The sequence below is a fragment of the Giraffa tippelskirchi genome, chromosome 10, assembly GCF_054371585.1.
Source record: "Giraffa tippelskirchi isolate mGirTip1 chromosome 10, T2T-mGirTip1v1.2.pri, whole genome shotgun sequence".
Lineage (NCBI taxonomy): Eukaryota > Metazoa > Chordata > Mammalia > Artiodactyla > Giraffidae > Giraffa > Giraffa tippelskirchi.
Genome location: NC_137284.1, coordinates 2,989,706 through 3,007,804, shown reverse-complemented (window position 1 = coordinate 3,007,804; position 18,099 = coordinate 2,989,706). Strand labels below are relative to the sequence as shown.

General features: G+C 51.3%; 1 protein-coding gene across 1 annotated transcript in view; it reads right to left on the bottom strand.

Moving 5' to 3' along the window:
* Window positions 1-18,099, bottom strand: part of SHANK2 (SH3 and multiple ankyrin repeat domains 2) — a 562,195-nt gene that overhangs the window by 394,881 nt on the left and 149,215 nt on the right. Inside the window, exon 10 of the mRNA XM_081533759.1 lies at window positions 6,253-6,330. Within this exon, the coding sequence (XP_081389885.1) occupies window positions 6,253-6,330 (78 nt within the window). The remainder of the gene's footprint in view (window positions 1-6,252; window positions 6,331-18,099) is intronic.

Sequence of the window (18,099 nt, the reverse complement as noted above, 5' to 3'; positions counted from 1 at the left end):
TGTCACGAATGACGTGTGTTAAAGGCCGAGCGTCTGGCGGGGAAAAGAGCTCTGCTCCCTGCGCACGACGTTCACGGAAAAGAGCCCCCTTCCCTGTCCCCCGCCCAGTCCTGCCTCTGATCCCTTCTCACAGGTCCCTCCCTGGAGGACACCCGGACGTTAGGTGTTCGAAAGGACTCTCACTGCCCTGCCTCTGCCCGTTTCCTCCTCTCTCTCTGCTTCTTGACATCTGACAGCAGCTGCAGAGGGCAGCCTGGGGACCAGCACATCAGCAACGCATTGGAGCGGGGGAAGCTGCTTCTCCAAACACACAGGGGCTGGGGGCCTGCCCTCCAGAATCACAGAGCCCCTTTGGAGTGGAGCTGCTGGCAGGCAGGAAGGGGTCAACTCCATCCTCCTGGGCACCAGCCAGAGCTCTCCAGGGAAAGATACACAGGATGTGTGCACACATACACACACTGATTTATTTTAAGGAACTGGCTCGTGAGATTGTGAGGCCTGGCAAGTGTGAGGTCTGTGGGGCGGGCCAGTGGTGGGAACCCAGGCAGGTTCTCTGTATTACAGTCTGGAGCAGATATTCCTTCTTCTCTGGGAAACCCCAGCTTTTGCTCCCAAGGCCTCCAACTGATGGGAGAGGCCCACCCACATCACAGAGGGTTCCCCTCCTCAACTGAGTCAACTGACTGCCGATCTGAACCTACAGTAACTTCACAGCACTGGCGCCTAACCCAGCAGACACCACGGCCGTCCCACCATCCACGGCCATTCCTCTCCCCACTTCCCTACTGGCTGCACGCTCTCTTCACTTAGACCTTCCACCTCCTTAGAATTCTTTCCATCCCATTTCCCTTTAGCTTTGGAACCAGGACACGCTTACTTCCTTGGACTCAGTGATCCAGAAAGCAAAGGATTCCCTGTTGCTGTTCACTCCACGCCAGGATGGAACAGCAGTCACGGGCCAGAGGATGTGCCTGCCTTCTCCCCAGACCAGAGCCCAGGATGGCATTCAGATGGCCTGGAGGCCATGGACATGGCCATTAACTGATTCAGGAAGCCTAGGCATCCATCCCTAAGTCCATGTCTCCCATAAACTGGGCATAAAAATCCCACCTCGTTAGGTTCTCGAATATTAAATGAAAATGTACAGAAGAGCAATTGTGAGCTTTGAGAGTCTGTGCAACTGGGAAGAGTCATCATCACTATGATCATCAATACGGTAGACACCATCATCACCAACATCATCATCATCACCACCATCATCACCAACACTATCACCATCATCATCACTATCATCATTAACGTTATGATTGAACTGCATCGCCCTCAAAATTCGTATGTTAAAGCCCTAATTCCCATTGTGATGATATTTGTAGACAGGGCCTCCAGGGAGGTAAGTAAGGTTCAGTTCAGGTCAGTTCAGTCAATCAGTCATGTCCGACTCTTTGCGACGCCATGAACCGCAGCACGCCAGGCCTCCCTGTCCATCACCAATCCCCGGAGTCCACCCAAACCCATGGCCATCGAGTTGGTGATGCCATTCAACCATCTCATCCTCTGTCGTCCCCTTCTCCTCCTGCCCCCAATCCTTCCCAGCATTAGGGTCTTTTCCAATGAGTCGACTCTTTGCATGAGGCGGCCAAAGTATTGGAGTTTCAGCTTCAACATCAGTCCTTCCAATGAACACCCAGGACTGATCTCCTTTAGGATGGACTGGTTGGATCTCCTTGCAGTCCAAGGGACTCTCAAGAGTCTTCTCCAACACCACAGTTCAAAAGCATCAATTCTTCGGCGCTTGGCTTTCTTTATAGTCCAACTCTCACATCCATACATGACCACTGGAAAAACCACAGCCTTGACTAGACGGACCTTTGTTGGCAAAGTAATGTCTCTGCTTTTAAATATGCTATCTAGGTTGGTCATAACCTTCCTTCCAAGGAGTAAGTGTCTTTTAATTTCATGGCTGCAGTCACCATCTGCAGTGATTTTGGAGCCCAAAAAAATAAAGTCTGACACTGTTTCCACGTTTCCCCATTTATTTCCCATGAAGTGATGGGACCAGATGCAGTGATCTTAGTTTTCTGAACGTTGAGCTTTAAGCCAACATTTTCACTCTCCTCTTTCACTTTCATCAAGAGGCTTTTTAGTTCCTCTTCACTTTCTGCCATAAGGGTGGTGTCATCTGCATATCTGAGGTTATTGATATTTCTCCCAGCAATCTTGATTCCAGCTTGTGCTTCATCCAGCCCAGCGTTTCTCATGATGTACTCTGCATATAAGTTAAATAAGCAGGGTGACAATATACAGCCTTGACGTACTCCTTTTCCTATTTGGAACCAGTCTGTTGTTCAATGTCCAGTTCTAACTGTTGCTTCCTGACCTGCATACAGGTTTCTCAAGAGACAGGGCAGATGGTCTGGTATTCCCATCTTTTTCAGAATTTTCCACAGTTTATTGTGATCCACACAGTCAAAGGCTTTGGCATAGTCAATAAAGCAGAAATAGATGTTTTTCTGGAACTCTCTTGCTTTTTCAATGATCCAGCGGATGTTGGCAATTTGATCTCTGGTTCCTCTGCCTTTTCTAAAACCAGCTTGAACATCTGGAAGTTCATGGTTCACGTATTGCTGAAGCCTGGCTTGGAGAATTTTGAGCATTACTTTACTAGCGTGTGAGATGAGTGCAATTAAGTAAGGTTAAGTGAGGTCATAAGGGTGGGAAGCTAATCAGATAAGATTGTTGTTCCTACAAGAAGAGGAAGAAACACCAGGAGTCTGTCTGTCTGTCTTCACAGTACCCTGAAGAGATACCAGTGAGCAGGTGCCTGTGCATAAGCCAGGAAGACAGCCCTCCCAGAAACTGCATCTGCCAGCACCTTGACCTTGGACTTCTAGTCTCCAGACTGTGAGGAATAAATGTCTGTTGTTTAAGCCCTGGCCCGGGGTGACTCAGACAATCACCATCATCACAATCATGACCATTTATTTAAGAAACATCCAAGTAATACTGTAGACATTCCTTCTCCTGCTCTTCCTTCTCTTCCTTCAAAACGTCACCTCTGTCTCATGATTCTCAAACCTGAGCAGATGCTGAGGTCTCTAGGGGACTCATGAGGACTTAGGGCCCGAAGACCTGCCCCCAAGCTTTGGATTCAGGGCACCGAGAGGGGAGCCTGAGAACCTGCATTTCTCTGAAGTTCCTGCATCCTGCTGCTGTTGCTCCAGCCTTTACATTAAATCATCAAGCAAAGTTCAGCCAGGTGAAGTCTGTCAAATATCCCACGATTTGTTAGAAAAGCCCCTGCTCACAACAGCGGCTGAATACCTTCAAGGCTTCCCAGGTGGACACCCTTGAGCCCTGTTAAATGATGCCACAAGCTAACATTCCCCCCGAAATCAACAGTGAGGGGTTCATTTTTCATCACTGGGAGGGGAAGGATCATGAATGCAACATGAATGCTGGGGGCATTTTACAGGCAAGTCTCTTTGTACCATGAAAACATGAGGAGGTGGGGACACGCGAGGCAGGGAGACCAGCTCACACACGCATAGTGGGAGCCCATCCCGGGTGAGCACATCCCGGGCTTTGATTCTGCCCCGGCCGTGAACAATGTCTGCATGGCACAAAGCCCTATTATCCAGGCGTAATTGTCTTCCTGAACCATCTGGGGCTCTTGATTGATTATTGTTAGCAAAATCGAGACAGATGGCCTCGGGTGTGAGCTGGGGTGGATCTGATGCGGGGGTGGGGGGTGCACAAGGGTTCCTGCCAGGACTCCTGGAAGAAGGGGGCGTCCCCCCGAGGTGGTCGCTGCCTGTGGGGACGGGACAGGAGTGGGGACTCACGGTGGGGGTGTTGCCAACAGTGACCTTCTGTCCTGGATGCCGTGCACGACTCACTCCCCTGGAGAGTCAGGTGGTGGTTACAAACCTCTGCCCAGAAGAGTAGCAATGGCTCTGTGGTACCGTCCATGTGCCTACCCGAATCAAAGGGCACTGTTGTTCTTCAGTCGCTAAGTCGTGTCCCGCTCTTTGTGACCCCATGGACTGCAGCACGCCAGGCCTCTCTGCCCCTCACCAGCTCCCAGAGTTTGCCCAAGCTCATGCAAGTCCATTGAGTCGGTGATGCCATCTAACCATCTCATCTTCTGATGACCTCTTTTCCTTTTGCCTTCAATCTTTCCCAACCAAGGGCATTAGCTGCTGTTTTCTAAGCAATTTTAGTACCATCTGACTTCAAAAAAAGGGCCACAGAAATGTATCACTTAATAGCAACAAGATATTTAAACAGAGACCACTGACCCACGGATGAGTCCCACCACGAAGTGGCAAGAGCCCACAGCTCCCTCATTATCACCACTGTGAAGAGGACATGCTTTGGGGATGAAAGCATAGTCTTTGTAGACCCCACAGCACACCAGGAACTCACCTCCACGACACATTTCACATTAAATACTTTCAAGCCACACATGTAGAGTAAAACCCAAGCCCGCCGCTGCTCATGAGCTGAGCAAACTTATTAATGATGACTGTTAACACCCAGCTCCATTTGGGGATTGAACTGACTCATTTTCAAGCCATTAAGGGCTTTCCCAGTGGCTCAGTGGTAAAGAATCTGCCTGCCAATGTGGGAGACATGGGTTTGATCCCTGAGCTGTGACGATCCCACATGCCTTGGAGCAACTAAGTCCAGGCATCATGACTACTGGGCCTGCGCCTGAGAGCCTGCGTGCTGCGACGACTGAAGGCCACGCGCCCACAGCCCGTGCTCAGCAGTGAGAAGCCACTGCAAGGAGGAGCCACACAACACATCTAGCAAGTGGCCTCACTTGCCGCCGCTAGGCACAAACAAAAACACAGAGCAATGAAGACCCAGCACAGCCAGAAATACAGTAATTTTTAAAAAGATATCAAACCCGTCTATATTACTAATATCCGAGGGGAGGAATCCCTGATGGCTCAGCAGGTAAAGAATCAGCCTGCAATTCAGGAGACACAGGCGATGCAGGTTCGATCCCTGGGTTGGAAAGACCCCTTGGAGGAGGAAATGGTTAACCACTCCAGTACTCTTGCCTGGAGAACCCCATGGACAGAGGAGCCTGGTGGGCTACAGTCCACGGCGTCGCAAAGAGTCAGACACGCCTGAGCACTGACACAATGACAAGGAGAGGATTAGCCGAATCACCCATGGAAGCCAGGTCTAAACGCGTGACCCCTCTCTGCTCAGGAAGGTGTAAAAGTTCTTTCCAAATAAAAAAGAATCACAGTCACCTCAATGTTCAGTTTGAGGAGAGAGAGTGCGCCGACTGTGTTTAGGAAGAAAAAGCATTTCTGTAACTTTGGGCGTTTAGCCACACACACACACACACACACACACACAAAGTTCTTTCATCCTAAACCATCTGGTCAGCTGCATCAAAATTCTATGAGCCCCATGTTTATAAAACGGGGTATTACTCGGCCATAAAAAGGGGTGAAGCAGCGCTACACCCGACAACACAGATGGACCTTGAAAAGGCCGTGCTGAGTGAAAGCGCAACACAAAAGACCACGCGTGGTACAAGCCCCTCCTCTTCTGAAACGTCCAGGAGCAGCCCATCCCCAGGAATACAGGGAGATGAGTGGTTGTCCAGGGGCCGCAGGAGGGAGGAACAGGCAGTGACTCTTCTGGGTCCAGAGCTTCCCTTGGGCTGATGACAAAGCTCTTAACCTCACAGAACTGATGCTACCACACCACGCCATGTGCCCACGGCTACTGAACTGCACGTTTTGACACGACTATGATGGTACATTTTGTGTAATATACATCTTACCACAATTTAGAAATCAGGACCCTGGCTTTCCGCTCCACTTCGTAACCCCGTGGCCACGCCGAGCTGGGTTGTTCACCCTCTACCCAGGACAGCAGGCCAGGTGGGGGCACCAGACGGAGGGCAAGCCACCCCCTCTCCCCCAGGGCACTGTCCCCATTTGCAAGATGGGCAGTGAAGCCAGCACTGCCCACCGCTGCAATGAGAACGTCCGCGTCCTTCTGCTTTTCCCAAACGGCCTTCGTGAGTTGGCGCCCACCCCCCGGAGGCATGGCTGCCTCAGCTGTTTGGCCTAATCGGAAGGAAGCCGGTGTGCACAGGCAAACTGAAACAGGGGTGCAGCTCCGAACACAGAGCCCGCCCGACACCAGGGCCGAGCGCTCACCGACACACAGAGGACGTGCGGGACGCGGCCCGGTGTCGCGGGGCCGGAGGAGTCTGCTTACCTGGAACGGGGTCTGGCTGTTGTAGTTCTTCAGCTCCTTATCTCCACCTCGAAACAGGAGCACGCGAGCACAGCTGTCCTGCACAGAGAGGAGAAGGGATCTGTTTGCAAATCACGGCACATACTTCTTCCAAAGGAGCTTGTTCACAGGGCGGGCTCACAGGAGTTCAGAGACGTGGGAACACAAAGTCAACAGCAGGCCGTTTCTGTTCACTGGAGCGACCAGGAGGAGGGCAGATGGCCCGGACCCTGTCGGCTGAACCTTCACTGCTGCAAAGACTTGGGACAGCGACTCCGCAGAATCCATAAAAACTTCACATACATACACCCCACGGCCAGTGAGTCTACTTTTTAAGACTATCTACCCATGGATAAAGCTGAGCACGGAAGAACTGATGCTTTTGAACTGTGGTGTTGGAGAAGACTCTTGAGAGTCCCTTGGACTGCAAGGAGATCCAGCCAGTCCATCCTAAAGGAAATCAACACTGAATATTCATTGGAAGCACTGATGCTGGAGCTGAAACTCCAATACTGTGGCCACCTGATGCAAAGAACTGATTCATTGGAAAAGAGCCTGATGCTGGGAAAGATGGAAGGCGGGAGGAGAAGGGGACGACAGAGGATGAGATGGTTGGATGGCATCACCGACTCAATGGATGAGTCTGAGCAAGCTTCGGGAGTTGGTGATGGACAGGGATGTCTGGCGTTCTGCAGTCCCTGGGGTTGCAAAGAGCAGGACACGACTGAGTGACTGAACAGAACTGATGCGTGGAGAAGGAAATGGCAACCCATCCCAGTATTCTTGCCTAGGAAATCCCATGGACAGAGGAGGCTGTCGGGCTACAATTCATGGGGTGGCAAAGAGTCAGACATCATTGAGCAACTGAGCACATTTATAGAGAGCTTTGCACATGTACATAAAACAGGTACTAATTGAAAGACCACAAGTAAACTCCAAAAGGAAAGAAGAGGAAATGTGGAGATGGCAAAAACACTCTAAAGAAAAGCGGGAATCATTCTGGAATATTCTTTGTTTTCAAAACAACTTTCTACTGAAGTACAGCTGATTTACAATGTTTCAGGTGTGCAGCAACGTGATCCAGCTACACACATAGATGCACATTCTTTTTCAGATACTTTTCCATCATAGGTTATTACAGGATATTGAATATACTTCCCTGAGCCTTACAGTAGGTCCTTGTTGCTTATCTGTTTTATGTTTAGTAGGACCTGTACCTGTTCATCCTAAACTCTTGATTTATCCCTCTCCCACCTTTCCCTTTGCTAACCATAAGTTTGTTTTCTATGTCATGGGTCTGTTTTGTAAATAAGTTGATTTGTATCATATTTCAGATTCCATATGTAAGTGATATATATCTTTATCTGGCTTACTTAGTATGATAATTTCTAGGTCCATCCATGTTGCTGCAAATGGCATTATTTCATTATTTTTAATGGCTGAGTAATATTCCATTGTATATACGTACCACAACTTCTTTATCCACTCCTCTGTTAATGGACATTTAGGTTGCTTCCATCTCCTGGCTATTGTAAATAGTGCTGCTATGAACACTGGGATGCATGGATCTTTTTCAATTAGCATTTTGCCCAGATATATGCCCAGGAGTGGGATTGCTGCATCAGTTGGTACCTCTATTTTCAGTTTTTTACGGAACCTCCATAATATTCTCCACAGAACATTCTTTGCCAAGGCAGTGAGAGCAAAAACAAAACAAAAAACAACATACGCCAATAATAAACTGACTAGAAAAAAATCCAAAATGTCTAACTAGAAAATATGAGTCTCAGAACGACGATACAGCTTAATTTCACTTCCATATTAAAGTTTATATTTTAGAAAGCGATGAATAATTCTGAAAAGAAGTGACCAGTTAACAGGAATTACTTTCTCAGGAAGGATTAAGGGTGAGGGAGTAAACAGAAGGAATGTTTTGCTGTTATTTTCTGTACTTACATTTTCTAATGTCTTTAAGAGGCAGCCAAGATTCTTTCCTTGTGTTATCTGTACAACGAGAAGGGATCTATTCCCACCCACTTAGTGAGCGTCTACTGTTCACCTGGAGAGGCTAACCCTCTTGAAAGTCCTGATGGGGAGGGTGGGGACGAACACCCACAGAGAAAAAGCCTCGCGCAGGGAGCCCCCAGGTCGCCTAGAGGAGAGGACTCCGCGCGTTCTCTGCTGGGGCCCGGGTGCAATCCCTGGTCGGGGAACTGAGACCCTGCGAGCTGCACGGAGCGCCAAGTAAAATGGAAGAGAGACACGTGGAAGCAGACTGACGTAGAAGCAGTGATGATGCGCGTCCTCTGCCTAATGGACGCAGCTGGGCTGTTACCAATGAGCATGTTACATTTGGGGACGAGTATTCAGATGCTCAAGTGCCCACAGGCGCTGGCGCCTCACGCAGGGGGCTGCACTGTCTCCCATGGCAAGCACCCGCCCCGGGCCCGTCTCCCTGGTCTGCCTCCATCTACAGAGTCCAGAGCAGAGGCAACAGGCATGGTCCCCCAGGCTGGACGCTTGGTAAGTAACTGCTGAGTGAAGAGTCCGTGAGGCAACCAACTGGGGTTTCCACCCAGCGACCTGTTTACGAGGCTAGGCCAGCAGCCCCACCCCAGCCCCAGAGGACCCGCTGCCCCGGGAAGGGCAGGGGCCGAGATCCGGACACACAGCGCAGGCGGAGGACCTGGATGAACAGCAGACTCGAGACGGAAGCTGGAAATCCGGACACAGGACAGGCGAGCGCTGCCTGGCGGGGGCTGGGGGTGGGGAGTGGTGTGGGGCAGTGAAAACGTTCCAATAGTAACTCTGGGCTGGTCAGCCAATGTGTAAGCAGGTTGAAAAACACCAAACTGTATATTTTAGATAAGCAAACTGTATGCTGTGTGAGATAAATCTCAATAAAGGTGTTAAATATTATCAATAGAAAAGTAAGAAAGAGACAGTCAGAGTCAGAGATCAAGAGAGACACAGTCAGAGACCAAGGAAGACAGAGACCAAGGGAGACAGAGAGATAGAGACACAGTCAGAGACCATGGGAGACAGAGACCAAGAGAGACAGAGACCAAGAGAGACAGAGACCAAGGGAGACAGAGACCAAGAGAGACAGAGACCAAGGGAGACAGAGACCAAGGGAGACAGAGACCAAGGGAGACAGAGACCAAGAGAGACAGAGACCAAGGGAGACAGAGACCAAGAGAGACAGAGACCAAGGGAGACAGAGACCAAGGGAGACAGAGACCAAGGGAGACAGAGACCAAGGGAGACAGAGACCAAGAGAGACAGAGATAGAGACAAAGACAGAGACCAAGTCAGAAAAACCAAGAGAGACAGACAGACAACGCTGGCAGGAAGCTCGCTCTGTGCCCGCCAGGCCCCGCAAGCATGCTGGGGCCACCCTGACCCCCGAGACCCGGGTGAGGGCCCCCCGGGGCCTCTATTGCAGGATGTTAATGGGGGAACACCCGTGCACGGGGCAAACAGGAGGCGAGGCACAGGGACCCTCGTTCTCTGAGCCATGGTCAGGCAGACACATGGACAGGGAGGAGTCTGCTCACAAACCCGCCGGCCACAGGCAGGACGGCTCCGAGTTCTGCAGGCAAGACTGCTGTCGGGCGGCCGGGGTCCCGGGTCTCAGTGGCACACGTGGGTGGCTGTGAGGGTCACTTCAGACTTGGGGTGCACACTGCACCGGCCCAGATGGATGCTGCCCTCGGGGACCACTGTGGGTGGGGAGAGGGCCTGGAGACCACTTCGGGCTGGGTCCCCAAGGCAGGCAGAGAGACAGGGAGCCCTTGGGAGGGAGGGCAGCCTTCGTAGTGGCAAAAAGGACACTCGCAGATAGAGGTTAGGAGAGAAAAAGATGGTGGAAGGGCACACAGCCAGGAGCCCGCTGTTCAAACAGCCGTGAGCATGTGATGCCCTTGGTTCAGACGGCGGGCAGGCCCGCACCACGTTGACAGGTGGAAACTGCAGGGAAACCCCAGTCTCGGTCTACACTGTCTGCACCTTTTCCATGAGTCTGACTTTAAGCGGTGCTCTGAGTAACTAAAAATGCTTAAAAGAAAAATATAAAAGACGGAACTATGCTTGGCAAGCACAGCTTTCACATTTGGGGTACAGTTAATCCCAGGCTGTAAAAGAAGAGCCCCGGGCGTTACTTCCAGGGAAGATGAGCCCTGGATCCCGGCCCAAGGTCACACACCCCGGACTGAGGCTGGTGAAGCCATGCCCCAGTCCAGTCATTTGATTCTGGGGTCTCACCTCCCGCCCTGCAGGTTCTGTGAATCAGCTTCTGTTGCAACTTGGGCTCCTGAGCGTTTGGGTCCCGCCCCAGGCTCCTGGCCGGGCCGCCAGAACCCACCCCGCCAACTGGGGCTCATTCATGATGACCCGAAGTAAGTTAGTTACTTAAAACAACAGTGTGATCTTGCCTCAGGGAGCAGTGTTCTGCAAAGAGAGGAAAAAGGAAAGGGTATCTGAGAGAGCCCTGGCCCTGAGGGGACAGGGTCCCGCGGATGAGCGGATTTCGGCAGGTTACCACCCGCGGTGTGGGGGGAGCAGGTGAGAGAGAACGAACTCCTAGGGCAGTGAGCCAGGGCGACCCCCCCAGGGCTCGGAGACCTGAAGGCTGCCTGGGGGCTCATTCTGAACTGAGTTCACACTAGGCCTAAGTGTGTCCTGGCCCAGCTCAAGGGCAGCCAGGAAGGACCTGCCAGCTGACCATCCCAGATGTCTGGAGCCACCGGACGCCATCAGAACCCAGGACAAGAGTCTGACCCGGCAATTCTTTGTAACTGCTCCCCACCGCTCCACAAGGACTTCCACTGAAAATTCCCATCAGGGAGGTTTATCTCCTAGGAAGCTAAGAATAATCCTTGCCAGGCACTGCCAGTCACACCCTCCCAGGAGGAAGCCAGCCAGGATCCCAGAAAACTCCTCCGCTCACCCACAGAGGGACGGCTCTGAGTCAATATTACCCAAGCTCGAGGCACACACCCTGTCATCCTAACAGCTGCCAGACTTGGAAGGGGAAGCGATTTCAAAACCGAAGGGCAAGTGGTTCACGTGACTTTATGACGACACTTGGGTGTGTATGTGTGTGTGTGTGTACAGACAGGTGTATGTGTCTGTGTGCACACGTGTGTGCATATGAGCACAGGTATGTGTGTGCACACAAGGATGCTCTACAGTTCAGAAAACACACCTATCCATTCCTTGATTCCACCCTCAGAGCATTCTTGCTAGAGGTAGTAGGAGGCCCATTTCACAGATAAGGCAGCGGAGGCTAGGAAGGCTTAAATGAAAACCTGCAGCTTCAGGAAGCGACCAAAAGGAGAAGTCCTGACCCAGAGAAGTTGCTAGTGGGAGCCTAGCGGTGCCCATGAGCGGCTGCTGGCTGCCCTGTGAGTCCGCTTGCGAGGGAATCTCGTAGGACTCATTGAGGTGTGTCTTCATCATTTTAAAGGAGCCCATCCAGTACAGACACAGAGGCACCCTGTGTGTTTTGAGGGCGAAAGCATCAGGAAGAATATCCAATTATTATCCAGGGATGACTTTTGGAGACTTGATCATAGTCGCTTAAATGTCACAGACACGAACTACTCAGCACTCCAAATTATGAGTCAGGAATTCGTTTCCAGTTTAAATGATCCCTTGAAATGAGCCTGTCCTGGCAGACATAAATCTAGGAAGAGCCCGGATGCGTGCAATCAATAAAATTCTAAAGTGCAGAGTTGGGACGCTGATGTCACCAGAGCAAGGGTTGGAACCTGGCTCCAAAGACCTAGCCTCTTTAAAGGGTGGTGCCCCAAGGACCACACCACACATGCGCCCTGACACATGGCTCCACCTGACTTATGCCCAGTGGAGCCTCATCCTACCTCCAATCAAGGGGTTAGAGGAACCCATCCCCAAGGCCTGGGGAGGAGCGATACAGGGTGGGTTTTGAGCCTGGCTTTGGCGTTCACTAGCTGAGCCGCTTGGACTAAGCCTGTGGCTCCCGGCCTGTACAAGGGAATGATAACCAAGAGCAGCCTCCGAAGGCTCACTGGGGGGATCTAAGGCGAATGACTTTGGGACACCTTTCTGCACACTCTCAACGCCCAGAGGACGATCGCCCCTATGAGGGCCCCCCGCAGAGACTCCCACTGGCCACAATGCTGACAACCATGGTGTGGGGTGTGGAAAGGGCACAGACACCAGACAGAACACAGCCTGTCAAAAGGGGCCTGCTCCAGAGAGGCAGGGTTTATTTATTTTTCAACTTTCCAGACAAATTTGCCTGGCTTAGTAACTTTTGATATTTCAAACTCCCTTCCTTCCTTCATTATCCGGGGTAGAAAAACAAACACCAGGCTGTCTCCCTGCCTCCCTCTGGGGCTCCTGGAAAGCCAGCCAGCAGACCGAGGGAGCCAGAAGATTAGATGCAGTTTGCTGCTTACGATCAAAGCCCTAATTAGTTGATTTCATAAAAGAAGAAGACAGAATATTCCGATCACAGTGTGTTTTACTAGAAGTATACGGATGAGGTCTGCCTAAAACTGATAAAACACACAACCAATCCATAAAGCTGATGTTTTGACATTTAATGAGAATTTTGTTAAGTCAAATTAACAGCAGTATGGGTGGTATCACCATCACCACCTTCACCACCATCAGCATCACCGTCACCACCATCAGCATCACCATCCTAATCACCACCTTCACCACCATCAGCATCACCATCACCATCCTAATCACCACCGTCACCACCATCAACATCAGCATCACCATCCTAATCACCACCGTCACCACCATCAGCGTCAGCATCACCATCCTAATCACCACCTTCACCACCATCAGCATCACCATCACCATCCTAATCACCACCTTCACCACCATCAGCATCACCATCACCACCATCAGCATCACCATCACCATCCTAATCACCACCTTCACCACCATCAGCATCACCATCACCATCCTAATCACCACCTTCACCACCATCAGCATCACCGTCACCATCCTAATCACCACCTTCACCACCATCAGCATCACCGTCACCACCATCAGCATCACCATCCTAATCACCACCTTCACCACCATCAGCATCACCATCACCATCCTAATCACCACCGTCACCACCATCAGCATCAGCATCACCATCCTAATCACCACCTTCACCACCATCAGCATCACCGTCACCATCCTAATCACCACCTTCACCACCATCAGCATCACCGTCACCACCATCAGCATCACCGTCACCACCATCAGCATCACCGTCACCACCATCAGCATCACCATTTGTTGTTGTTGTCCAGTCACTCAGTTGTGTCCGACTGTTTTCGGCCCCATGGACTGCAGCACACCAGGCTTCCCTGTTCTTCACTATCTCCTGGAGTTTGCTCAAACTCATGTCCATCGAGGCAGTGATGCCATCCAACCATCTCATCTTCTGTCGCCCCTTCTGTAACTCTTGCCTTCAGTCTTTCCCAGCATCAGGGTCTTTTCCAATGAGTCGGCTCTTCGCATCTAGTGGCCAAAGTATTGGAGCTTCAGCTTCAGCACCAGTCCTTCCAGTGAATATTCAGGGCTGATTTCCTTTAAGACTGAGTGGTTTGTTCTCCAAGTTGTTCAAGGGACTCTCAAGAGTCTTCTGCAGCATCACAGTTTAAAAGCATCAATTCTTCAGCGCTCAGTCTTGTCTATGCTCCCACTCTTACACCCGTACCTGACTACTGGGAAAACCATAGCTTTGACTATCTTCACCACAGTCACCACCATCATCATCACCATCATCACCAGTCACCATCCATCATCACCATCACCACCATCATAGTCACTTTTACTGAAAATCTACCGCATGCCAGGCACACCATATGTTTGTTTTCTATTTTAAGCCTCTTAGCAGCCCTGCCAGTTAGGTATAATTATCTGCACATTACAGAGGAGGGATTTTCTGGAGCCCAGACGGCCATGTCTCCCTGCACTGCAGCTCTATCTCGAGGCAGCTTCTTAATCCCTTCCCCTGGCTCCTGTCCTGACCCAAAGGCACCAGGTTCCCACCCCAGAGAGTCTACTTCTCAGCGTCACTCTCCAGAGTGCCCTATACGACACCTCATTCTGCTTGAAGTAGTTTCTCTTGTTGGCCCTGAGCCCAGCCTCACACATCCCGTATGTGCAGAAAGAGGAAGTGGACTCAGCGAGGAGGCCAGCATGCTGGTGACTTGGGGAGGACAGGGCCTTGGGTTAGGTATCAATACAATTGCCAGGGGTGTGTGACAGAGGCTGGGGGACCCTCGATCCCTCCGTCCAGCCCTCCGCTCCCCCGAGGACGGCTCATCAAAAGGATGTTAGTGTACACGGAGCTGCGCGTCTCTGAATTACACTGAGATGCCATCTGCACCAGCTTTTCTCACTGGTTGGGAGGGGGGCAGGAGCTGAGGGAAAAGATTAAAGGTCACACTAGTATCCCAGGGAGGGGCACAAGGATTCAGGAGGCTGGATCCCAGAACACTTGCCAACTCCCAACTGGACGTGCTGTCCAGAACCCACGGGCCACCAAGCGAGTCTGTGACCCTCCATGATGGCCTCTGGGACAGAATGCAAGGCTGGGTGTCCAAAACAGGAGGTGCCCCAAAGGCATTTCTGCCCATGCTGCTGTGGAGGGTCAGGTGGGTAGGGCTGGATGGCAGCAGGCGGGCCGCGACGGTCCCAGGACCCTGGACAGGGGACAGCTCTCATGCCCCGGCCAGGCTCCCCAGCACGCTGGGAGGAAGGTACTCAGCCTGGAGCAGGGAGTCTGTCCTTAACTTACGTCTGCTGAGAGACCAGATGCAGCCTTCTGCGCCCGGGCCTGGCAAACTGGGGCCCACAGGCTAAACTGGCCCGCTGCCTGGTTTATAAATAAAGTTTTATTGGCGCACAGCCACACATTAATCTGCATATCGTCTGTGGCTCAGTTCACACCGCAGAGGCAGGGTGGAGTATCTGTGAAGAAGTCCATGTGGTCTGAAAAGCCAGGATATTCACTCAGTGACTATAGAAAAAGTCTGCTGGCCTCTCTAACCTAAGGCAAGAGAGGCAGGGTCTTCCTACGAGCCCTGGGCAGCTCTGGGTCATCCCAAAGCCATTGGCCAAGGGTGAGGACAGGTCTAGAGGACGCAGAGGGAACCCAGCCCCACAAATAACTCAGAATACAGTTTCCCAACATTCCAATAAAAAAGGTTACACTTTCAAAGATCATCCTGTCCTCCATTATTTCAAGAGACAGAAAACATGGTTTTCTGTTTAGGTTTTTTTTTTCCCCCATGATAAAATATGCTTAAAATCTACCAGGGAAAATTAAGGAATGCTTTCCCCCGTCTAAAGCAATAATTAAGAAGCACATGTTGGCACAGATGTTTTACCAGCCAAAGCCAAGCCTCATGACGTGTGTTTTTCTAGCCCAGCCGAGCAAGATATCCCCCTGCTCATAAATCCATTCCAACATCCACGTGCCTTGGAACACCTAGGGCCCCAGCTGTGTGCAAATCCCATCAATATGCTTTCATTAAGGAGCTGGCCAGCAGCTTTCAGGAAATCCCTTGAAGTCAGACTGAAACGCTTCCCCAGCCCCATCTGGCCGAGCCGCTCCCCTGTGCCAGGAGCAGGGGACACCCTGAGAGATGGCAGTTTGTGTCCCTGAGAAGGTGGGCCCAAAAGGCAAGGAGATTCAGGCAGCGAACACAGGTAAGGCCTAATAATGACCTGGCCCTGGGCAGTTCCCCTGGGCTGTACTGCAAAGGGCTGTGGAAAAAAGCACAACTCACTCTACCAGGGGCTCATCAAGGAAATGCTTGATTGAGGGCAGATATCTCAACTGGGTCTTGAAGAATGCATAGGAGTTTTCCAGGGCAAAGTGACTGCCGTCACGCAGGAGTCTTGCCTGGAGGGAGGGGGTCACATCCCACCCCTGCTGCTTTCTGAGCATGCTCCCATCCAGCTCGCCTTGGTTTTCAGTCCGTCTCACACGGGAGAGCAAGGGCTTTATATAAACTTGCTCACATCAAGGCTCCACTGGTGGAGCCTGAAAGAAGTGAGCAGGGTCCCGAAGAGAGACCTGCACTCCTGTGTTCACAGCATCACTGTTCACAACAGATGACAGATGGAGGCAGCCCATATCCCCTGACGGATGGAAGGATAAACCGTGGTCCATCTACACAAGGGAAAACGCTGCTGTTGTTCAGTCGCTCAGTCGTGTTCGACTCTTTGCGACCCCATGAACCGCAGCACGCCAGGCCTCCCTGTCCTTCACCAACACCCAGAGTCCATCCAAACCCATGTCCATCGAGTTGGTGATGCTGTCCAACCATCTCATCCTCTGTCGTCCCCTTCTCCTCCTGCCCTCAATCTTTCCCAGCATCAGCTTCTTTTCCAACAAGTCAGCTCTTCCCATCACGTGGCCAAAGTATTGGAGCTTCAGCCTCAGCGTCAGTCCTTCCAATGAACATTCAGGGTTGATTTCCTTTAGAATTGACTGGTTTGATCTCCTTGAAGTTCAAGGGACTCTCAAGAGTGTTCTTTGGCACCACAATTCAAAAGCATTAATTGTTCGGTGCTCAGCCTTCTTTATAGTCCAACTCTCATATCCATACATGACTACTGGAAAAACCACAGCTCTGACCAGAGGGACCTTTGTCTGCAAAATGATGTCTCTGCTTTTTAATATGGTGTCTAGGTTTATCATAGCTTTTGAAAGCTATGACAAGGAAACATTGCTGCTGCTGCTGCTAAGTCACTTCAGTCGTGTCCGACTCTGTGGGACCCCATAGACGGCAGCCCACCAGGCTCCCCCATCCCTGGGATTCTCCAGGCAAGAATACTGGAGTGGGTTGCCATACTCAGCCTTAAAAAGGAAGAAAACTGTGACACAGCTACAACCCGGATGAACTTGAGGACAGTACACTGAGTGAAGTAAGAGATACAAAAGGACAGATTCCATGCGATTCCACTCACAGGAGGCCCCTAGAGGTGTCAGGTTCACAGAGACAGAAAGCAGACAGTGGGGGCTGGGGGAGGGGATGGGGAGTGGTTTAATGGAGACAGAGTGTCACCTTGGGAAGATGGAAAGTTCTGAAGATGGACGCAGGTGACGCTTGTACAGCGATGTGAATGCTCCCAACGCTACTGAGACACACACCTTTAACCGCATAGTTAAGATGGTCAAACGTTTGCTCTGTCTCACTTACTTAACCACTATGAAGGAGGAATTAGGTTTCCCAGGTGGCACTCGTGGCAAAGAACCCGCCTGCCAATGAAGGAGACATAGGAGATGTGGGTTCCATCCCCGAGTAGGAAAGACCTCTTGGAGGAGGGCATGGCAACCCACTCCAGTATTCTTGCCTAGAAAATCTCATGGACAGAGGAGCCTGGCAGGCTATAGTCCATGGGGTCACAAGACAGTTGGACATGACTGAAGCAATTTAGCTTGCAAGAAGGAATCAAATAGAAAAGGCCCGCTGAGGACATGTGTGTACATGTGATGGAAGGCTTGCCGTTGTTACACGGCGGTCCCATTGGCATTCAGTGGGGTGCCATAATCATCTTGGGGGCTCTGTCAGCCACTCCCATCCCCAATTCACGGCTCCAACCTGCCCCTCTTCAGGCCCCAGGGCAGACTCTGCCGTGGGGGGTTGTGCCCAGCTCTGACTGTACCAGCTGTGTCCAGGACCCTCTTCTCACTTCCCATGACTCAGGTTCTCCTTCTATGACAGGGATGTGTGTTGTGCTTGCTAAGTCGCTTCAGTCGTGTCCGACTTTTTGTGACACTATGGACTGTAGCCTACCAGGCTCCTCTGTCCATAG